General features: G+C 32.1%; 1 protein-coding gene across 2 annotated transcripts; it reads left to right on the top strand.

The window, feature by feature from the left end:
• Positions 1-1058: 1058 nt before the first annotated feature.
• On the top strand, positions 1059-15862 carry LOC126781047 (golgin subfamily A member 1). Of its 2 annotated transcripts, XM_050505815.1 has the most exons (13): positions 1059-1245; positions 1321-1458; positions 1755-1805; positions 3717-3888; positions 4150-4307; positions 5756-5918; positions 6316-6467; positions 7136-7282; positions 11075-11298; positions 12850-13006; positions 13259-13414; positions 13498-13610; positions 14117-15862. In XM_050505815.1, exons 2-13 carry the CDS (start codon positions 1342-1344, stop codon positions 14289-14291), a joined length of 1785 nt encoding a protein of 594 aa, XP_050361772.1. In that variant the 5' UTR covers positions 1059-1245; positions 1321-1341; the 3' UTR covers positions 14292-15862. The 2 variants fall into 2 exon arrangements, with proteins under 2 accessions (XP_050361772.1, XP_050361773.1); XM_050505816.1 differs by lacking the exon at positions 7136-7282.
• The last annotated feature ends 3636 nt before the right edge of the window (positions 15863-19498 follow it).

Below are 19498 nucleotides of genomic sequence, written 5' to 3'. Positions count from 1 at the left end.
AATATAGACATAAAGTAAATATACATTCGATTATTGATATATCGTTATCATTATTACCTTCCCGTTTCAAAAGAGATGAATGAAGATGTATGTTTTCAACATTTTTTTTGTCTATTAATTTATTTACATAAGAAGTATTTACATTAAAGATTTAAATATGCCCAAATAAACATTTAATAGAGCTACGGTAAAAATTATGACCGCGTGGAACTGTATTCGTATACTGGATTTCATATTATAGTATAGGAATGTTGCTTTTGTTAAATTTATAAAATATTATTTATTCCATTCATGATTATAGTAGTACTATATTTCCACTATTAAATTAATACTTAAACGAAGGCATAAGGTAGATTGTGACAATTTATTTATTTTGAGAAATAAAAACACATCACTGTGGTTTCAATTTATTCAATACCCTTCTTAATTTTAAAAGCAAGTAACATTTCACAACATTTCCGTGTCGTTTAAAAAGGATGACGTATTTACACCAATCCGAAAAGATCAACCAACCAGCGAACTTTGGCATAAAGTAACCAAAACACTTTTTACAGAAGAAGATTTTTCTTTATATAAACACATTAATTTATTTGAAAAATAGGTAGTAGGTTGTTTTATTATTGCGAACTGTCTAAATTATTCTGTAATCCAATACAATTTAAATTTTAATATAATTATACAGTGAGTTGAACAACGAGCGATTAGCGAAGTAATGGTGCGATATTTTTTGCAGTAGTTGTGTTTGTTGATTTCTGAATTTATAAAATCTAAAGAAATATTTCTATCTACTTATAGTTATAGAATTGAGATATTTCTTTAAGGTAATTTCTGATTTAACTATAACATTTTAGGCTCTTCAATGATTTTATACAAATTTTCATAGAACAACAGAAAAAGGCAAATAAGCCAAATATTTCTACAGGCTTACGACTTAAAAAAAATTAAAACTATAATTACTACAAAATTCGCTACATTTAAAAATGAATAAATTTGAAGGTTCTGGGTTTTTTTTATTTTTGACATCATTCACGATCAATGTACTGGCGACACTGCGATATTGTGTCATAAGTTGTATGTCTAATTGTGTGTCCTTTAGAAAGTGTTTCGACTTTTGTTGTAATTGTTATTATTTATAAATTGAATTCACAATATTGTAAACTTAAGAAATGTGCTTTAGTAACAAATTATGTTGTACCTTTTATGACCATAAGTGTGAACCTTAACAAGATATTTAGTTTTGCGAATGTGAGCAATGACTGTTATCATGTTTACTAAAAACCTGTGAAGTTACTTTTTATTTAATGCTTTTCGTGTTTCCAGAACAAATATTAAAAAGCAAAAATGTTCGCGAGCTTAAAAAGTAAAATTAAGGAAGAAACTGGCAGCGACATTAGCAAATTGACTAGTAGCTGGCGAAGCGGGGCCTTTTTGGGGCGAATTACATTAAGGGATGATTCGGTACCTTTATTAAACTGCTTAAATTTAATATACTATTTCTTAAAAAAAAAATTAATAACATTCTATTATCATCTAATATATTTGTAAACTATATTCAAAGTTTTTTATGCCTTTCTTTAATTAATAATCAAAACCCACCAATGTCTTAATTGCTATGTGTTAAATGTGTAAAAGTGTTTGTAGCTTATCAATCTGTGCAGTTTAAAAAATAAAATGCAAACAAAATAATATTGTATGTGTTTTTCTGTTTAAAATGAAATAATTATTTGATGTGTTTACTTTTAAATTTTTTTCAGTCTACAACAAGTCCATCAACTTCAGGTGGGCCCGGAGATTCAACATCAGATGTGAGTTAGTCATATATTTAAAAAAACATACTACTATTATTAAATATATTCAGTTAATCAAGTACTATTTAGTGTTATATATGTTATATTTATATACCTCTATAACACATAATATGATGCAATGTTATATAAAAGCATCAGTTTTTCAATTTAACAATAATTTAATTGGTCTGAATAATGTATAATATTATTATGATTTTTATGTGTAATTAATTCTTATATTTGTAAAACAATATGTATACAGTTATGTCCTTTATGAAAATATTTTTTTATCCCTTTTAATATTAAAATATTGATTTATGAGTCAAATGAGTGTTAATTCTGTTTATTTAAAAAAAGATTTTTTTTTTGCATAAGTGCTAGTTTTTGTATCAAAATAGTTTACATAATGTAATAAGTTACTTATCATTATTAAGACAAATTAAGACTACCTTTTCATTTATAAATCCGCCAGTTGTTAGCTTGACCTTGTAAGTTTATTCATTAAAAAACTGCAATATTTTCTATTTTGTCAAGGTCTATGCTATTTATTGTTTTCTTTTTACAATCGGGACTGAATCATACAATATAAACTTTTGACAGTCTTGCTAGTACTTGATTATAGTTATTTTTTTATATTTTTTAAAATAAATTATTTATACATAGTTTCTAATATTTTGTTGAAATAATATTGATTAGTAGGCATTATTGTAATGTACTAAAAATACTTAATACTGAACACTTCACATTCAACACTGCAATTTTTTTGGTTCATGGTAAATGGGAATGCTGCTAAATGGTTGACTATTTGATCCACATTACTATATAAGAGCCATTATGGTCCAGCAGTTAGAAGATGAGAATTTTAATGAATGAGTTCAAACTGGGGCAAGCACGGTAGAACTTTCATGTGCTTATAAATTATCTTGTGCTCGGTGGTAAAGGAAAAGATCATGAGGAAACCTGCATATTTAACGTGGTAGACGAAAATATGTCACGCAGTTCCGCATTGGAGCAGCGTAGTAGAGTACGCTCTAAACCTCCTCTATAGGAGAGGAGGCCTTAGCTCAGCAGAGGGTCATTTACATGCTTCATCACCCATCCATTCAAAGTCAATATTAAATCCTTTATACAATATATAAGCACTACACTTGCTTATTGATTGTTAAAAATGTACCATTGTAATTTTTGCTTTGTTAGCAAATAAAATTGTAAGTCTAATAATATTGCTTATTGATATATATTTCAGGATACTGATAATAAAGCTCTGTTGGCCTATAAGAGTACGAGTACTATACGGTCTGTCAAATATTTATATATTTTACAGATTGAGGCTGAATGAATGTAATTACATATTAACATTATGTAAGACATTAGGCTATCAGCTATCTCGAGGAAAGCCAAGTAGTTGTCAATTGTTGTTTCATGCTAAGTCTATTTTAGTCGGCTCAAAAACCTTATTGTTCACCTGTAGAATGACTCATGGCAGTGTTAACGACTGCCATGAGTCATTTTAGTTGTACCAGGCATTGTATTTTATAATATATATGTCGCGGATTCAAATGGATTTCCATTTTAATGGCGGCCATTGTCGTCCAATATGTTGATTTTATTAAAACAATCAGTGCGCACGTCCGGCGCTGGCGCTATCCTGAGAGCAAGAGACCAAAGGGGTCGCTCGACACGCACTACTGACAGATACACCTTTATATTTTATATTTCCATCAGTCGGCAACACAATAAAATAGGCGCCCGTCTTATATTTTTCACACTTGATGTCTGACAACCGACCAACCTATATGATATACATCACGTTGTGTGGTGTTGCTATCCTAATAAGTGACGTTGTATACCCGCTTAAATTTATTATTTCTTACATATATATATCTATATGGTATCTATTATGGTGTTAAAAATATATTTTTTTTACAGTCCATATCACCACAACTACACACCTACTTATCGGACCGCACTGGTGGCGAAGTGGACCAAGTGGCCCTTCAACAACAATATGCAGAACAGTTAGAGATTAAATTAAGAGATAGAGATTTGTATTGGGAACAGAAAATTGAAGAACTAAAACTCTCATTGGCTACTGTACAAGGTTATTCATTTTTGTCATAATAAAAATAATAATTAATTTTTATTTTCTTTCTTACATAATTTTAATTATGCAACGGTTAATACCCTCTTGTAATTTATCTAGTGACTAGCTTAAAGGGCTGCAGATTTTGAGATACTGGATTCAAACCCTGGGTCGGATGATTTTAATGACCAGCTAACATAGTAGTTGCATCTATTATTGTTTTGTATTAAAAATAAATGAGACCAAATTATCTAGGTATTTTTTTGTTCATTAAAATAGGTGAAGAAGCCCTTGCAGCGCAAGTTGTGGCACGAACAGCTCAAGCCGAGGCATCCAAAGCAATTACAGCTCGAGATGCAGCCGAGAAGCAGCTCAGTGAACTGAGGGCGCGACTTGCAGCTGCAGAAAACGCACAGGACAAACTCGATACACTAACTGTAAGTTTTTAATTTGACCTTACACAAAATGAATTATATTTATTACAATTAATCAGTCACAGCCGTACCGTAATGCCGTCACAGCCTGTGACTGTCCCACTGCTGGGCTAAAGGCCTCCTCTCCTCTTTTTGAGGAGAAGGTTTGGAGCTTATTCCACCACGCTGCTCCAATGCCGGTTGGTAGAATTCACATGTGGCAGAATTTCAGTGAAATTAGACACATGCAGGTTTCCGCACGATGTTTTCCTTCACCGTAAAGCACGAGATGAATTATAATCACAAATTAAGCACATGAAAATTCATTGGTGCTTGCCCGGGTTTGAACCGACGATCATCGGTTAAGATTCACGCGTTCTTACCACAGGGCCATCTCGGCTTCCAGTTACAGAAAAGAGCATAATATTTTTTTTTCATATTATTACAATTATGATAAAGATAGTTTTGTTTACAGCCTTGAAGTTCTTTATTCTAGGTCCGATTGGATTATTTTATTGTCATTCGAATACATGTATTTACAGCCCCCACAATGTCAAATGATATAGACTAAACTAGAGTTTACAGAGGCATAAAACCTTAGGTTAAAAAATTAGTATATGCTACTGGTGGTGGTAGGGTTCTGTGCAAGCTCGTCTGGGCAGGTACCACCCACTCATCAGATATTCTACCGCAAAACAGCAGTACTTGGTATTGTTGTGTTTCGGTTTGAAGGGTGAGTGAGCCAGTGTAATTACAGGCACAAGGGACATAACATCTTAGTTCCCATGGTTGGTGGCGCATTGGCTATGTAAGCGATGGTTAACATTTCTTACAATGCCAATGTCTATGGACTTTGGTGACCACTTACCATCAGGTGGCCCATATGATCGTCCGCCTTCCTATTCTATATAAAAAAAATGCTTCATCATAGGCATGGCAAATAGTTTATTTTTTTTGAGTTCAGCCCTTCACCAAAAACATCATTTCGGTGTAACTACAAATTACGCCCTACAGTGTAAGCAACTGTTTGAGTATAGCTCGCGCCCTTGTCTCGCAACAACTAGCGCCACCTGTTGACATCGCAGAGCAATAACAGCTCAAAATAAGTTTCAGTTTATCTAGATCGAGTTAGAAGACGACACCTATATAATTTCAATGTAATATAATTTACAAAATAACTGAAATAAAATAATTACAGTCGACATTTTCTCATAGAAAACGTACACGAAATAGGCGAGGCAATTAATTTTGTAGACAAAACCTATACAACTATACAGAGACAATTACAGTAATATAGGAAGCATAATAAATGTATCGATGAATTTGGTACATTTCATTACGTATCACTACAAACATATCACTCTTCAAAAATAAGTTTAACAAAAGATACAGTAATTTATACCTAGCCTTTCTACTCATACTTAAAATGTATAGTCTCGATCATATAACAATGAATCGGACGTTCCCTGCAGGAGGAAGTGGAGCAGTGCCGGCGCGAGTGGGCGCGCGAGCGCGGCGAGCTGGCGGGCGCGCTGGGCGCGGCGGAGGCGCGCGCGCGGGACGCGGCCGACCAGCTCGAGGTGCTGCGCGCCGCGCTGCCGCCCACGCACCCGCACCACCACATGCACGACGACGGTAAGGCTGGGCGCCGACACGTTTAGTTCACAAGGTGACGGTGAAATATTGACAACATGGGTTTGATTCCAATTTTATACGATAGATTAAATATGTAAATATACTTTTTTTTTTTAAAAAAAGCTAGGAATGCGGCTGTATCTTAAGCAAGCGATGCAAACACTCCCACGGTTTAAATTATGTAAATGAATGATTTTTACTTTTTACTATTTTCTTAGCGACTAGATGCGTGATCGGAATTGATTTGTGACAATTGAGGTTATTACATCTCATTGAAAAAGAATTCCTAAGCCGTGTGATATCTGCATGCGACTGACCATTAGTTTAGGCATACCCTCGTCTGCCTTTTAGATAAACGAATACGATAATAATTAAAATATAATAATTAAAACCGTAGATAAGCGAGAAGTGAAGACGACGGGGTGCGAGGAATTCGACCGCGTATGTCGCGAGCGCGCCGTGCTGACGCGCCAGCTGCAGGAGGCCAAGATGGCGCTGGCCGACGTCAAGACCTCGTGGAGCGGGCAGATCGCCTCCCTGGAGACTCAGGTCAGCTTCCACACGTTTCAACTTCTACATAGCCGTATGTATACATCAAATATAATATTAAAAATGATTAAATTTTTTACACAAAATAAACAATATATATATGGTTATTATATATCTGATTGTATACATTACTCGAAAACTACTAATAGAATACTATTAGTTTTGTATCAATATACAGTTTTGTATATATGTGAACGATAACGTTTACCCAGCGTATGAAGTTAGATTGATTTATGGCAACAAAAAAAATAAACAATAATACATCTATAGTATCGATTTATTTTATAACAATTATCGTATTTATGTATTCAGTGCAAACACACCAAGTCACTCTATTTTTATAAACACGTATTAAATTCGGTGTTATCACGGAGAAAAGTTACAATATTAAACGGGTAAGTTAATATTCACATAGTTCAGCTAACAGTTTTCTTGATATTCAATATAATACCGTTCGTCTCTCGAGTATGAACACATACTATGTATAAATAATGCCTAATATACATACACACTTAATCTCAATTATTTTATTTATAAATGCATGTAATTCTGAAATGATTAACTTCCATTCTTAACTTCATGTATATAAATATTGTTTACACTAACATGTTTATAATATATCAAATATATTATTTGTGATATAAATTGTTGAAGATTTACCCCGTCAGGTGGCGCGCGTTTCGCGACAGGCGGGCGAGGAGGGCGCCGAGAGACGGAGAGTCGAAGTTGAGAAAAAGGAACTACAAGAGAAAATAGATAGCTTGTCTGTCGAATTGGAAAAAACAAAACAAAACCTTGCTAATAGTGAAGCTAAGGTTAGTATTATTCCTACAGAGCAACCGTTTGAGTGGTATGAGTCATGATTCATATTTTTATTATTTTCAAATATCGCTTTATAGATTAAATATCACGATCAATACAATTTTATTTTAAAGACATTAGACGATTTGTCATATTTCACTTTTACCTAGAAAATATTTTAAGTTTTATTTTCAATTCAAAATTCTTCATGTATATATATATAATTGAAGAATTTTGAATATATATATATATTAATTAAATAACATATGTTTTTAATATATTTATTATATCTAATATTATATACTTATGGTTATTATTTTTAATTGAGCATTACTTAAAAAGATAAAACTTATGATAACATTATTATTATTATTACAAGCAAGAATTTCAAATACGATCAATGTGTTTATAAGTGATACTAGACGCATATTAAAATTTTGTACAATATTTAAATTCCGGAAACTGATAAAATGAAACAATTTAGTACATTGAGCGGTATCGTTCATACATGTTAACATATAAGCCGTAAATATTATTATTATTAAATGTTTTAAACTCAAATGTGTTTTCAAGGATTTATGGAAAATTCATCGAATTACAATTCAACGAAAATTATTCTTTGGCCAATAATTCTTCGAATAACTTTCCGTCGAAGGATTTGTCGAAAACAGTCCATCGAAAAACAACTAGTCGAATAATATTTGGTGACATCAGAAAGGTGATAACCGAATTTTGAGTTTGTGAGACAGGAGCTTCGTTTTGAAATTATAAGACTCCTAACCCTACGAAGAATTTTTGGCGACTTTTAATATTTTTCGAAATATCGAATTTTCAATTCATTGGACACGTGGAAATAGTTGAGTGGGTCCGAAACATTTCAGTGTGTTTGTGAAATCGCAGAATACGTGAAAATAGTTGGGTTGATCTGAAACATCTTAGTGTGTGTGTGTGTGTGTGTGTGTGTGTGTGAAATCGCAGAATACGTGGAAATGGTTGGGTGAGTTCGAAATATCTTAGTGTGAATTTGTGAAATCGCAGAATACGTGGAAATAGTTGGGTGGGTCCAAAACATTTCAGTGTGTGTGTGTGTGTGAAATCGCAGAATACGTGGAAAAAGTTGGGTGGGCCCAAAACATTTCAGTGTGTTTGTGAAATCACAGAATACGTGGAAAAAGTTGGGTGGGCCCAAAACATTTCAGTGTGTTTGTGAAATCACAGAATACGTGGAAAAAGTTGGGTGGGCCCAAAACATTTCAGTGTGTTTGTGAAATCACAGAATACGTGGAAATAATTCGGTGGGTTCGAATAATGTATTTGTTCACCTGAAATCGTTTTGTTTTAAAGTTTTCATTCGATGAATTGTTTGTCGCTGATCTATTTCGGCGAATTGTTGTTTGATAAATTTTTTTTTGATTAATTGAGCTCGACGAATTGTAATTCAAAGAATTATTTTTATGAATTTTTTGGAGACCGCTTTAAAGTTAGCTAGAGACATTTCCTTGCACACAGACATGTAGGTACATTATGTTATATGTAAATTTATTTTATTATGAGTAAGTGTGCGCGTTTTATATGTCGAATATTTCTTTCATGTTGAAGCGAAAACATAAATTATAAGTAGCCTTATGTTTGCCAATAAGGAATTATAAAGATCCTTATAAACAAATATAAGGTTTCAAATAAAGGTGCGCATAGTCATTTTCTATCGCTCCTACGATCGAATTCACGTGATCATAAAGCTATTACAATAAATTTTCTTGTAAAATATCTAAATTTCCGCCTCTAAGGAGTCATATTATACCTTCAGATAGTTAGATTCAGTGCAAGATGTTTAGACTCTCGTAGAGGCAACAAGTGCAGCCGCGTACGTTCGGTCGCTCTCAATGTATAGTTAGACAGGCTAAGTGTTATGTTCGAGTCAGCTAGTCAGTTTCGGCAGTTCTAACCGTTGTGTGGGCGCCAGGTGTGGCGGCTGAGCGCGGAGACGCAGGCGCAGTCGCGCGAGCTGCGGGCCCTGCGCGCGCACACAGCCGTGAGTCCCTGCCTCTACAGCATTTAGCCTGCCACACGCGACCACCGGCCTGCTCGAGTCGCTCCTCGCAGACGTACCGTCGACCCCGATACACACCAGAACTCGCACATATTGATACCAAAATTTAAAACGAAAATCATGTATTCCTTAGCGATTTAATTAATAACTGGCAATAAAAACCTCAAAGTTCGGACGTTAGCTTTACAAGAGACGGGGTCGAAATTAAAAAAAAAAAAATTAATTCAACACTTGTGTGCAATAAAAAGTGATAATAAAATTATTACATTTATTTTTTACTGTATGGGCAACTAATCGATTTCAACGTCCTTTATACAAATCGATGTTTTATAGTTTAAGAAATAATCGTTTAGGATTGCCACACCGATAGATATCAAAATATCTATCATTTTATATTAAATATAATGTACAAATAAAAAGAGGAATTATGAGTAAAACAAGGTGAAATTTTACATATTTGTATTATGTACTTATTAGAATTACTTAATAAAATTAGTCAATTCCTATAATATAATCGTTTCTTGCGAGAAAAAAAAATACCATTTATACTTAGTTAAATATTGTAACAAGAATTAATTTCTTATCAACATCCTTGATATAATTATCGTTTTTGTTTTTGGCAGCTCAATATTTATGTTCCTATTTTATTTAAACATTCAAATTTTATATCATAATATTTTAAGAACATTTTCATAATATTTTATTAGAATTAATTAAATATGGGTATTAAATATCCATCACATAATTGCATTTTTTTGCATCTATTCTTATTTTAAATAGACAAAGGCTCTTTAATTTTTACTGTATTGGGCGTTCGCTCTAGTGCGGCTTTGGTTTAGTCACTTAGATCGTATTTTAAAATTGTCATTTTATCAAGAAATATACCTTAAAGATAATGTAAACATCACATGACTCGAGTCATGAGAGATAACACGGCGTGTCAATATTTTTCCTTATTCACTTAATTATATAAATTGTCTGAACATATACATTCCACGTAAGTTTTAAGAATATTTTTTTTTTATCTTATTTTGTATAAAATGTAAACAATCATAGCAGCAATTCGTTAGCTTTTATATTTTTGTTTGTTATATTTCTCTGTATTTTTGTTACACGAGTAAATAGATTTTATATATTTCACAGCACTTTTACAAAATAAAGTTTATTTTATTATTTTTGAATATTTTTATTTACCTTCTAGCGAGTAGCGATTATTGTCATTAAGCTTTCTAATGCTGTTTCTTTTGCATGTGTATTTGATCGAAATTTATAAATAATGTAAATGTTAAGTAAGGTTATATTGTTAGTTTTTTTTTTTCATTCTAAATATAGCTTTGCTTTTTTATTTAGTTTCAAATGCATGGTATGATTGTAATGCTGAAACAAGCTTCTATTTTTTTTTTTATTTTTTAATAAGTGCGTTTCAAATGTCAACCAGTTGAGATGAAATATTGCACACACTTTCAGCCCAAATTTAATAAAAGCTTGTTTTTATAATACTTATTTCAAATTTATTATTATTAGTATGAAGTTAAACACTGCTTATTATATTAAAAGCGCATTATTTAGTACATTAAGTTTTTTTTTCTAAATAAATTAAATTATTAATTTACATAAATATCAATTGAATACAGTTTGCACTAAGGTGTAATTTTTTAAATAATAATTCCTAAAAAAAAAAAAATAGCGCATGTCATGGGGGAACATAACGATCATTGTTATATATTCAGTAAATATCAATAATAAAATTTTACAGGATATGACAGCTGAGCTCGAGAACCGTATCGCGGTATTGACCGAGGAGAAGCGAGAAATAGCTGAGGCACTCGAAAACGAACGGACACTAGTCAAGATACTACGGGAGAAGATCGACAAGTCCAACCGGCTCTACGACGAACAGAAAGTTGAGGTGAACCACCTTAACACCATGATGTCCGATATGCAACACGACTATGTCGATATACAAAGGAAGTTCGACAAGTGAGACCATTTAATTTTTTTTTTTTGAATGAATTAATAATACGATATTAATAACAATTTAGCTGTAAACTAGGTAGAGGTTTGTACAAGCTCGTCTGGGTAGGTACCACCCACTCATCAGATATTCTACCGCGAAACAGCAGTACTTGGTATTGTTGTGTTCCGGTTTGAAGGGTGAGTGAGCTAGTGTAATTACAGGCACAAGGGACATAACATGTTAGTTCCCAAGGTTAGTGGCGCATTGGTGATGTAAGCGATGGTTAACATTTCTTACAATGCCAATGTCTATGGGCGTTGCTGACCACTTACCAGGTGGCCCATATGCTCGTCCACCTTCCTATTCTATAAAAAAAACTTATTATATATAATAGTCAATTTGGCATTAAAGAAAAGCAGTTAAAAATGTGAATCCAAAAATTTAATGTTAGTAAAACAATATTCTGCGTTTATGACGTGAATATAAACGCATATTTACATAATATTACCAATATGCTCCACAGCTGTGTTCACAAACATTACTAATGACAAACATTTAAAGAGTACAATACAAAATTAATTAACCTATCTGTTCAATAGCTCGTTATAATTTTTATTTTTATAAATGGAACTTTCGTATAATATATTCGTTTTTTTTTTCTTTTTTTATCATATGTATTATAATACAATACACATTTTTTACACGAAACACAAATTCATAGTAAGAAAAGACAAAATTATTGTGTCCCAAAAAAATTTAAATATTGTGATACTACCAATTACAAATTTTAAATAAAAAAAAGTAAATTACTTTTTTATTTAAAAAAGAGTAAAATAATTATAATTCTTTGAAATGTATTGTAAATAAAAAATAAATAATATCTGCTATAAATACTCTAACAATACTTCTATTATATATAGTTTGCTTTGTATATAAAATGTAGAAGTGAAAGAGGTGATGACAAAACAATTAAATTCAAATAAATCTCGGAATCGAAAGTTAATGGTGATAATCATTATGTATAAATCAAAAATGATACTTATCAATACATTTAGTTATAATAAAGATTTCTACGGAATCTTCACTAAAGAACACGTTATTTGCATTTTTACCTTATTTTTATTACGATAACGTGACATAAATTGCCTTAATTAAGATATGTTTTTTTATACTTATTGCCTTAACAAGGCAATAAGTATAAAAAAACATATCTTAATATTAAATTGTTCAAGTATTTTTAAACGAGACATTATTATTTCAATTTAATAGTACCAGACGATTCGTCAATATATTTTTTTTCAATATTTCAAAAAATGCCCGACAATTTGTTTATGCGAAAATGATAAAAAAAAAACAATTATTATGATCATCTCATTCTAAATACATATAGTATTACTTAAAATATTTCCCCTCAAAGTATGTGAACGACATCCACCAATCCGCTCCAGCAGCACGGTAGAGGAAACTCTAGACCTTTTCCTGAGGTCTCCTACTACCTTCCTTTTCTCCCCTGCATGCAGTAGTGAGACATTTACAAGTTCACACTTTACTTATATTATCGTACAATGTTGTAGAGAGAAAAGAGAAAAAGACGAGGCTCTGCTACGCAACGCCCACATGTCCCAAAACATCGAAATGAGCCAGTGCAACGTGCGGTACTTGGAGACTGAAATAGTTGATCTGAAAAATAAAATCGCTGAATTAGAAGGTGTTATTGCGCAGCACAAAGAGGTATGCAAATATATCTTATATATACGCTTTTCAAATATTTCATATTTCAACTTACTTTTTTTTAATTATATACAAACATTATCAATAGATATTAATATATATATTTTATAATAAATAATTTTTTTTTACGAAGCGCAGCAGTATATTATAATATAGATGATAAAAATACTTATTTAGAAGCATCATAAGTTTTATAATTATATTTAATAGCTATGAAATAAATTAATACTAGAGTTTTCTTTATTTTTCTAGAACCAAGCCGAGTGTATGATTATAAAAGAGAACGAGACGACTAGATTAAAAGAAATGGAAGAGTTGAAAAAAAACATCGAGGCATTTACAGAGAGTGAGAGCGCTCTTAAGAGAAACATACAAGACTTACAAACTGAAATCTGTGATAAGAATAAGGTTCGGCTCATGACATTACTTGAAAACATTCATTGGAAACGTTTTATTATGAATTTTAAAACATTTATTAATTAATATTTCAGAAAATAAAAACTTTAGATAATCGAATATCAGATATGAAGAAAACTCTACAGAGAGAATTACAGAGTAGTAAGTCTGATCTCTCATCTGCAGAAGAACAAGATATAAGTAGACGGTGAGTTTTATTTTGTTTTAATTTTTATATGTCGTCACCTTAATCAAATGTGTACAGCCTCATTAACCAATTAATTATTATCTTAATTATTAATTCAGATATTATTTATAGTGTTCTTAGGGCTATGGTGGTAGGGCTTTGTGCAAGCTCGTCTGGGTAGCTCGTCACAAAACAGCAGTACTTGATATTGTTGTGTTTCAGTTTAATTACAGGCACAAGGGACATAAAATCTTAGTTTCCAAGGTTAGTGGCGCATTGGCTATGTAAGCGATGGTTGACATTTCTTACAAGGCTAATTTCTAAGGGCGTTGGTGACCACTTACCATCAGGTGGCCCATAGGCTCGTCCGCCTTCCTATTCTAGAAAAAAAAAATGATGAATTCAATATAATTAAAAGATATCGACGTAGCTTGCCGAAGAGGCCATTCAACTAATATCGGTCAGACCATTCGTGTATCGTGGAGCTTGCCCATTCGTGACCATTCGCGTATCGGTGTGTCCGGCAGGTACCTGAAGCACGTGGTGCTGCGCTTCCTGACGTCGCGCGAGCTGGAGGCGCGCCAGCTGACGCGCGCGCTGGCGGCGCTGCTGCGGCTGTCGGCGCACGAGGAGGCGCTGCTGCGCGAGGCGCTGCCCGCGCGCTCCGGCCTCGCCGCCTGGTTCCCCTCGCTCAGCGCCTGAGTGCAACCCCCCCCCCCCTCATTACGAGTTTCATTCGTACGGTATTAAAGCAGTAGCTGACGCGCTATTAGAGACAAAATAAATCACAATATTCGATATAAACACCGCACTGTACTGCACTTGAAACGATCGAGCGAGACCCCGCGGACGGCTGGGGAGGACGCAAATGTGCAATAAAATATTATATATGATTGTAACGTTACACATAACTCGTGGAATTGAGCATTAGTATAGGAACATTTAAGATGTTGATTACTTGCGAATATTATATCATAAAGAGGAAGAAGATATACGTGTGAATGGCTGAGACGTAAACAAATTGAGCTTTAACGTTATTTGGACTAGAATTGATTTTATTTCTTCGTAAACGATTTATTAATCCTCATTCGCTTTGAATTTTGTGATATTTATAAAGTATAAAAATTATTTACAATTATAAGTTTAAATATATTTATTTTTACATTCCTTTTTAGTTTTTAATATTTGGCGTGTGTAACATTTGTAAAATTGAAACTTGTATATGAATGAATCCCGACTGCAGTACCAACTTGTTAAATATATACATAGTAACCGTAACATGTAATTTGTAAATTTTTACTTTTGTATTTAATCATGTAGTTAATTAAAATACTATAAATGTTTGAAAATAATGCCTTAATAGTTGCTAGTCAGAATTAATATGTACAGTTAATGATGTATTAAGTATAATCGTTGAAGGTTAAAAAAGTTCAGAGACAGCTTCGTTATATGGTTCTATATAAAACTAAAAATGTCAAAACAAGCACTGCCGCTAAATAATGTAATTATGTAATGTAATGACTTCTAATGTTGATTCATATAATGCTTTGGATGGCTTCTTATTTGATTCATGATTTCGACACATTCAAGAGCTGAGATGGCACAGTGGTTGGAACACATGTATCTCATTGGAATATTGCTTTGTAAAAACCAAGAAAGCACCACTGAAATTTGTAAATTTAATTTGTATTTAAGCAGTGTGGTGGAATAAGCTGTAGAGCATTTACAGACTGTTTAATCTACATGTTAGAAGTCATGATTTCAATCCACTTAGAATTGTTATTTAAAATATTTTTGGGTATTAAAAAAATTACAGTAATATTTAGTAGATCTACCGAATTTATAGCAACTTGTATACCAAATACATACAGTACAGTTTATAAGCTTTATGATAAACATTTAAATGCCTTCTGACAATGTACACTCGGCTATATATATACTTTTCATATGAACGTTTATTCCATATAATTCAAAAAGTCTTAGGTAACAGTCGGTTCATACAAGTATATAGTTTTAAAAATCGAATATAATGAAATATATACCAAATATAACACTATTTATAAACATGATCTGATACACATAGCTATTTGTACTTACACAAATGTAGACACCGTTTCAAAGATCTTGTTTAAATTATTCTAGTCTTAATATTCTCGAAATTATAAGTTAAGTATGAAATTTATAAATAAAACGTTGTTTATTGTTTCATTTGGACAGCTTAATAATGATCCCCGGTTTTTCTTCCTTGTTTTCTGAATAGTATTACAAATCATTTTTTTTTTCATATTATATTTATTGTTTGTTGTTTTAAAGAAAATGTAGCTTTTATTTTATTTTTTATTTAAATAAATGATATTTTCAAATTATGCGTAATTTATTTATTTTATATAAACCAATGTTTTGTTTTAAATCATGTAAAATTCAATACAGTACATTAAATAATTTTTGTTAAATTGTTTTATAATTCAAGTCATTTGTTATTCATTATTAATAAACAATAGCATTGCAGTTAGATTTAGAAGTTGTCTGAAAAGTAATGATTGAATTAAATAAATTGACAGTAATTGATTGTTTATTTTTGTAGCCATTAGATAAAATTGTAAAATTCTTTATATTTACAAACAATAAAACTTACTTTAATTGCAAAAACAGATTTCACAGCAATGTTTGTGGTCCTTTTTTTTCACGCAGTTAACACCTTCAGAAAATTAAAAAAAAACCTTTAGCCGTGTTATGTGGGTGTTTAATTAATAATACTTGCAACATTAATTACAATGTATTCATCTAATTCTTCACTAATAACAAAATAAATATATTGTCTCATTAATTTTGTCTTCCTTATTTACTACTATTGTGATGTTTGACTAATCAACGACGATGTTTTCGCGCCACCTTAAAGACTTCTTGAATGTGCGGCGGTGGAAGCAAAAAAAAAGATTTGATCATTCGGAAAGGGAGCTCTCTAACATTTAGAAGTTAAAAGAGTGATTGTGAAAGCCTAATAATCCAGGACTGGGGTAAGCTTAGAATGTAATTTATATATTATGATAACTTTTATAACAAACACAACTTGTACATGTACACTCGTAAATTTTATTGTTAGCGGTTGGTGGAATCCAGTGGCGTATCTATTGTAGGGGCAGGTGGTGCAGTGCCCCAGGGCCCCGGAGCTCAGGGGGCCCTCTAACTTCAGCTTTGAAAAGAGATGAGCATAAAAGAAAAAAAAAATCTTATGAACTGTGCTCAATTTTTATTAATGTTTTTAAATGAACATCAACAATTACAGAACCCCTGATTTAAGATTTTTAGCACATGCGCCAAGCGTCCTCGATAAGCATGTATGTTATCGTCAGTTATTTGGTAGTTTGGATGAGTACGCCCGTAGCACATTGGATCAGCGATAAGCTCACGTGCTTGACGTGAGACATGAGATTAATTCGACAATTCCACCCATTAATTGTCCGATTGATTCCTCTTGCACCGGGGCCCTTGTCCACCTAGCTATGTCACTGGTGGAATCCCACCCCAGTTTTATACCTAGAGAGATTTTCCCATCATTTTATGGCCCTTCGAGCTAATATTTAATTAATTCAAAGCGGCATTAGTTTTGCCTTTGTCGGTTTACAATATAAAAAATTCAACTATTAACAAACATTACTCTATACATAATATTTATATATAGTATTGTATTAAAAAAAAAACGGTATATATATGCTTTATCATTATATTTTTTTCACAAAATCTTAACTTTGAAGTTTCATTATACTTACACCGGACATTTGGTTTTTCAAGCAGCTAAATTTCAAAAGAATTCATAAAACTATTAGTTTAATGGGGCCACAAAATATAATATGCTTTTATCTTATGTTTATGTTACAATGTTTCATTGTATAAATACGGTAATAGTCGGCATGTGAGTAGTAATACTACTTAGTAGTACGTGATGTGTTCTTGGATATAATTATATATTTTTCTTGCGGTTCTGCATAACACAGTTAAATAATTATTACTAATAATTCTTCTTGATTTTTAGGAGGTAATCAAAAATTTTCAGCATTTTATAATGAAAGGAATAAAAATAATATCTTATTTTATTATTTTATTAAAAAACTAAAGTTTGATTTATGTTTTAGTTGAAATTAAAAATGGTAGGTAAAAAAGTTATGAACAAGTTACGTTATCGTATTGTAAAATGCACACTTTTCCAACTTCCATAACCGGAGTATGGGGTGTGCATTCCCGTGCTTCGGAAAGCACGAAAAGCCGTTGGTCCTGTGCCTGTACTCTTTCCGGTCGTGTCGAATTTCCGTCCCTTCGGATTATGAGAGTTAGGGAATAGAGAGTGCACTTGTGTTAGTGCTATAATATTTCCTGCGCAGTTGCGTAATCTCATAACAATTCAATATATTGCTGTTTGGCGGTAGAATATATGATTAACATGGTGCATTTGCATGTAACACACGAAATATTTGCGCCGTTGGCCACCACCATAATATTTTTTCTTGTGCGTGAATTTTAATTTTTCCATAATTCATTTATATATATTAAATTAATCATTATATTTAATGTTCATAGTTCGAAAGGGCAACGCGGACGATCATTTTTTATATAACGTTATAAAGTTTTAAATAATAAAAAAATATTTAAATTAAAAACGTATTATTAAACTATTTGTACCTTACAAATAATAAAAGATGTAGATAAATAATAGCCTAAGCGTAGTACTATTCGCTTCCGTTATCCGTGGTTTGCTCTCACCGCTGTATTTTTCTTACTTTTTGCGTTATTATATCAGTCCTAACTTCTAAGCAAAAGGTCTGATTCGAATAATTTTAAAATTAATTTATAGATGTGTATAATATACGATATTATAAAGCTCTTTGATGGCATTATGATTAATGTCATGATACGAATATCATCATCTTTCGATTCTACCCATGTTTTTATTGACTAATTTGAACAACAAAAACAGTTATTGTGTTTTAACTATAATAGATGTATAGCTTCACGGACTTTTGACTTTTGTAAATAACAATGAGTGCTATAAACATGCAATACATTATTTTAGTAATCATCAATAGTTTCCTCGGCGCAGGCCAAATAATAACTTATAGGAAAGAATGATACCTCATACGGGTTACATTATTGCTATTTTCGGAGGGATCTTTAATTATTATTATTGTATGAGATTAGTTGTTGTTGGTTGACAAGGCTTTAAAATATAAACAGCGTCATCTATGTTTTTTTCAGTAACAACTATACACAACGACTAACTTATCTGTTCGTGTAAGTGTGGCGCTAGTTAAAATCTGTTAATTTAGGCGTAAGTTTATTAAATAACGTAAACTTCCGGTAAAATTAAATACAATCGGAATAAGATATATAGATATTCCTGCGGTAAACTATAGCCTATATTTTAAGTTAGACTTCTAGCATCGGTGAAAACCGCAGTAGTTTTTGCGTGATGCGGGTACAAACAAACATACAGACATCTAAAAACTGTTGTTTTGGCTTCTGTTGCTATAATAAAGACCCCTCATATTAGTTTTATTCCAATATCTATAATGTAGACATCGGCCTGTTACAATTTTATTATATGTATAGATGGCCAGTCATTCTGATGTCAAGATGACCTGCAGTTTATGATTTTCGCATACAATTTTTTTTAATTAATTTTTTTTTTGTTATTGATTTAGGTAGCATATTTAAACAAAGCTACTAAATGCTGGTAGTATTTTAAAGCCGATTTGTCACTTTGTACAGTCATTGTGATGCACGCCAGGTTTGTGAAGGGTACTCACTAATGAATATTCGCACATATCGTAATATCTCGAAAGAGTATTTAAGGCGCGTCGCATGTTTGTCCTCCATTTCTGTTGCCAATTATTTGGTAAATGAAGCTGTTACAA

The sequence above is a fragment of the Nymphalis io genome, chromosome 3, assembly GCF_905147045.1.
Source record: "Nymphalis io chromosome 3, ilAglIoxx1.1, whole genome shotgun sequence".
NCBI classification, from domain to species: Eukaryota; Metazoa; Arthropoda; class Insecta; order Lepidoptera; family Nymphalidae; genus Nymphalis; species Nymphalis io.
The sequence above is the reverse complement of the archived record's forward strand: the minus strand, read 5'-3'. Positions and strand labels throughout refer to the sequence as shown.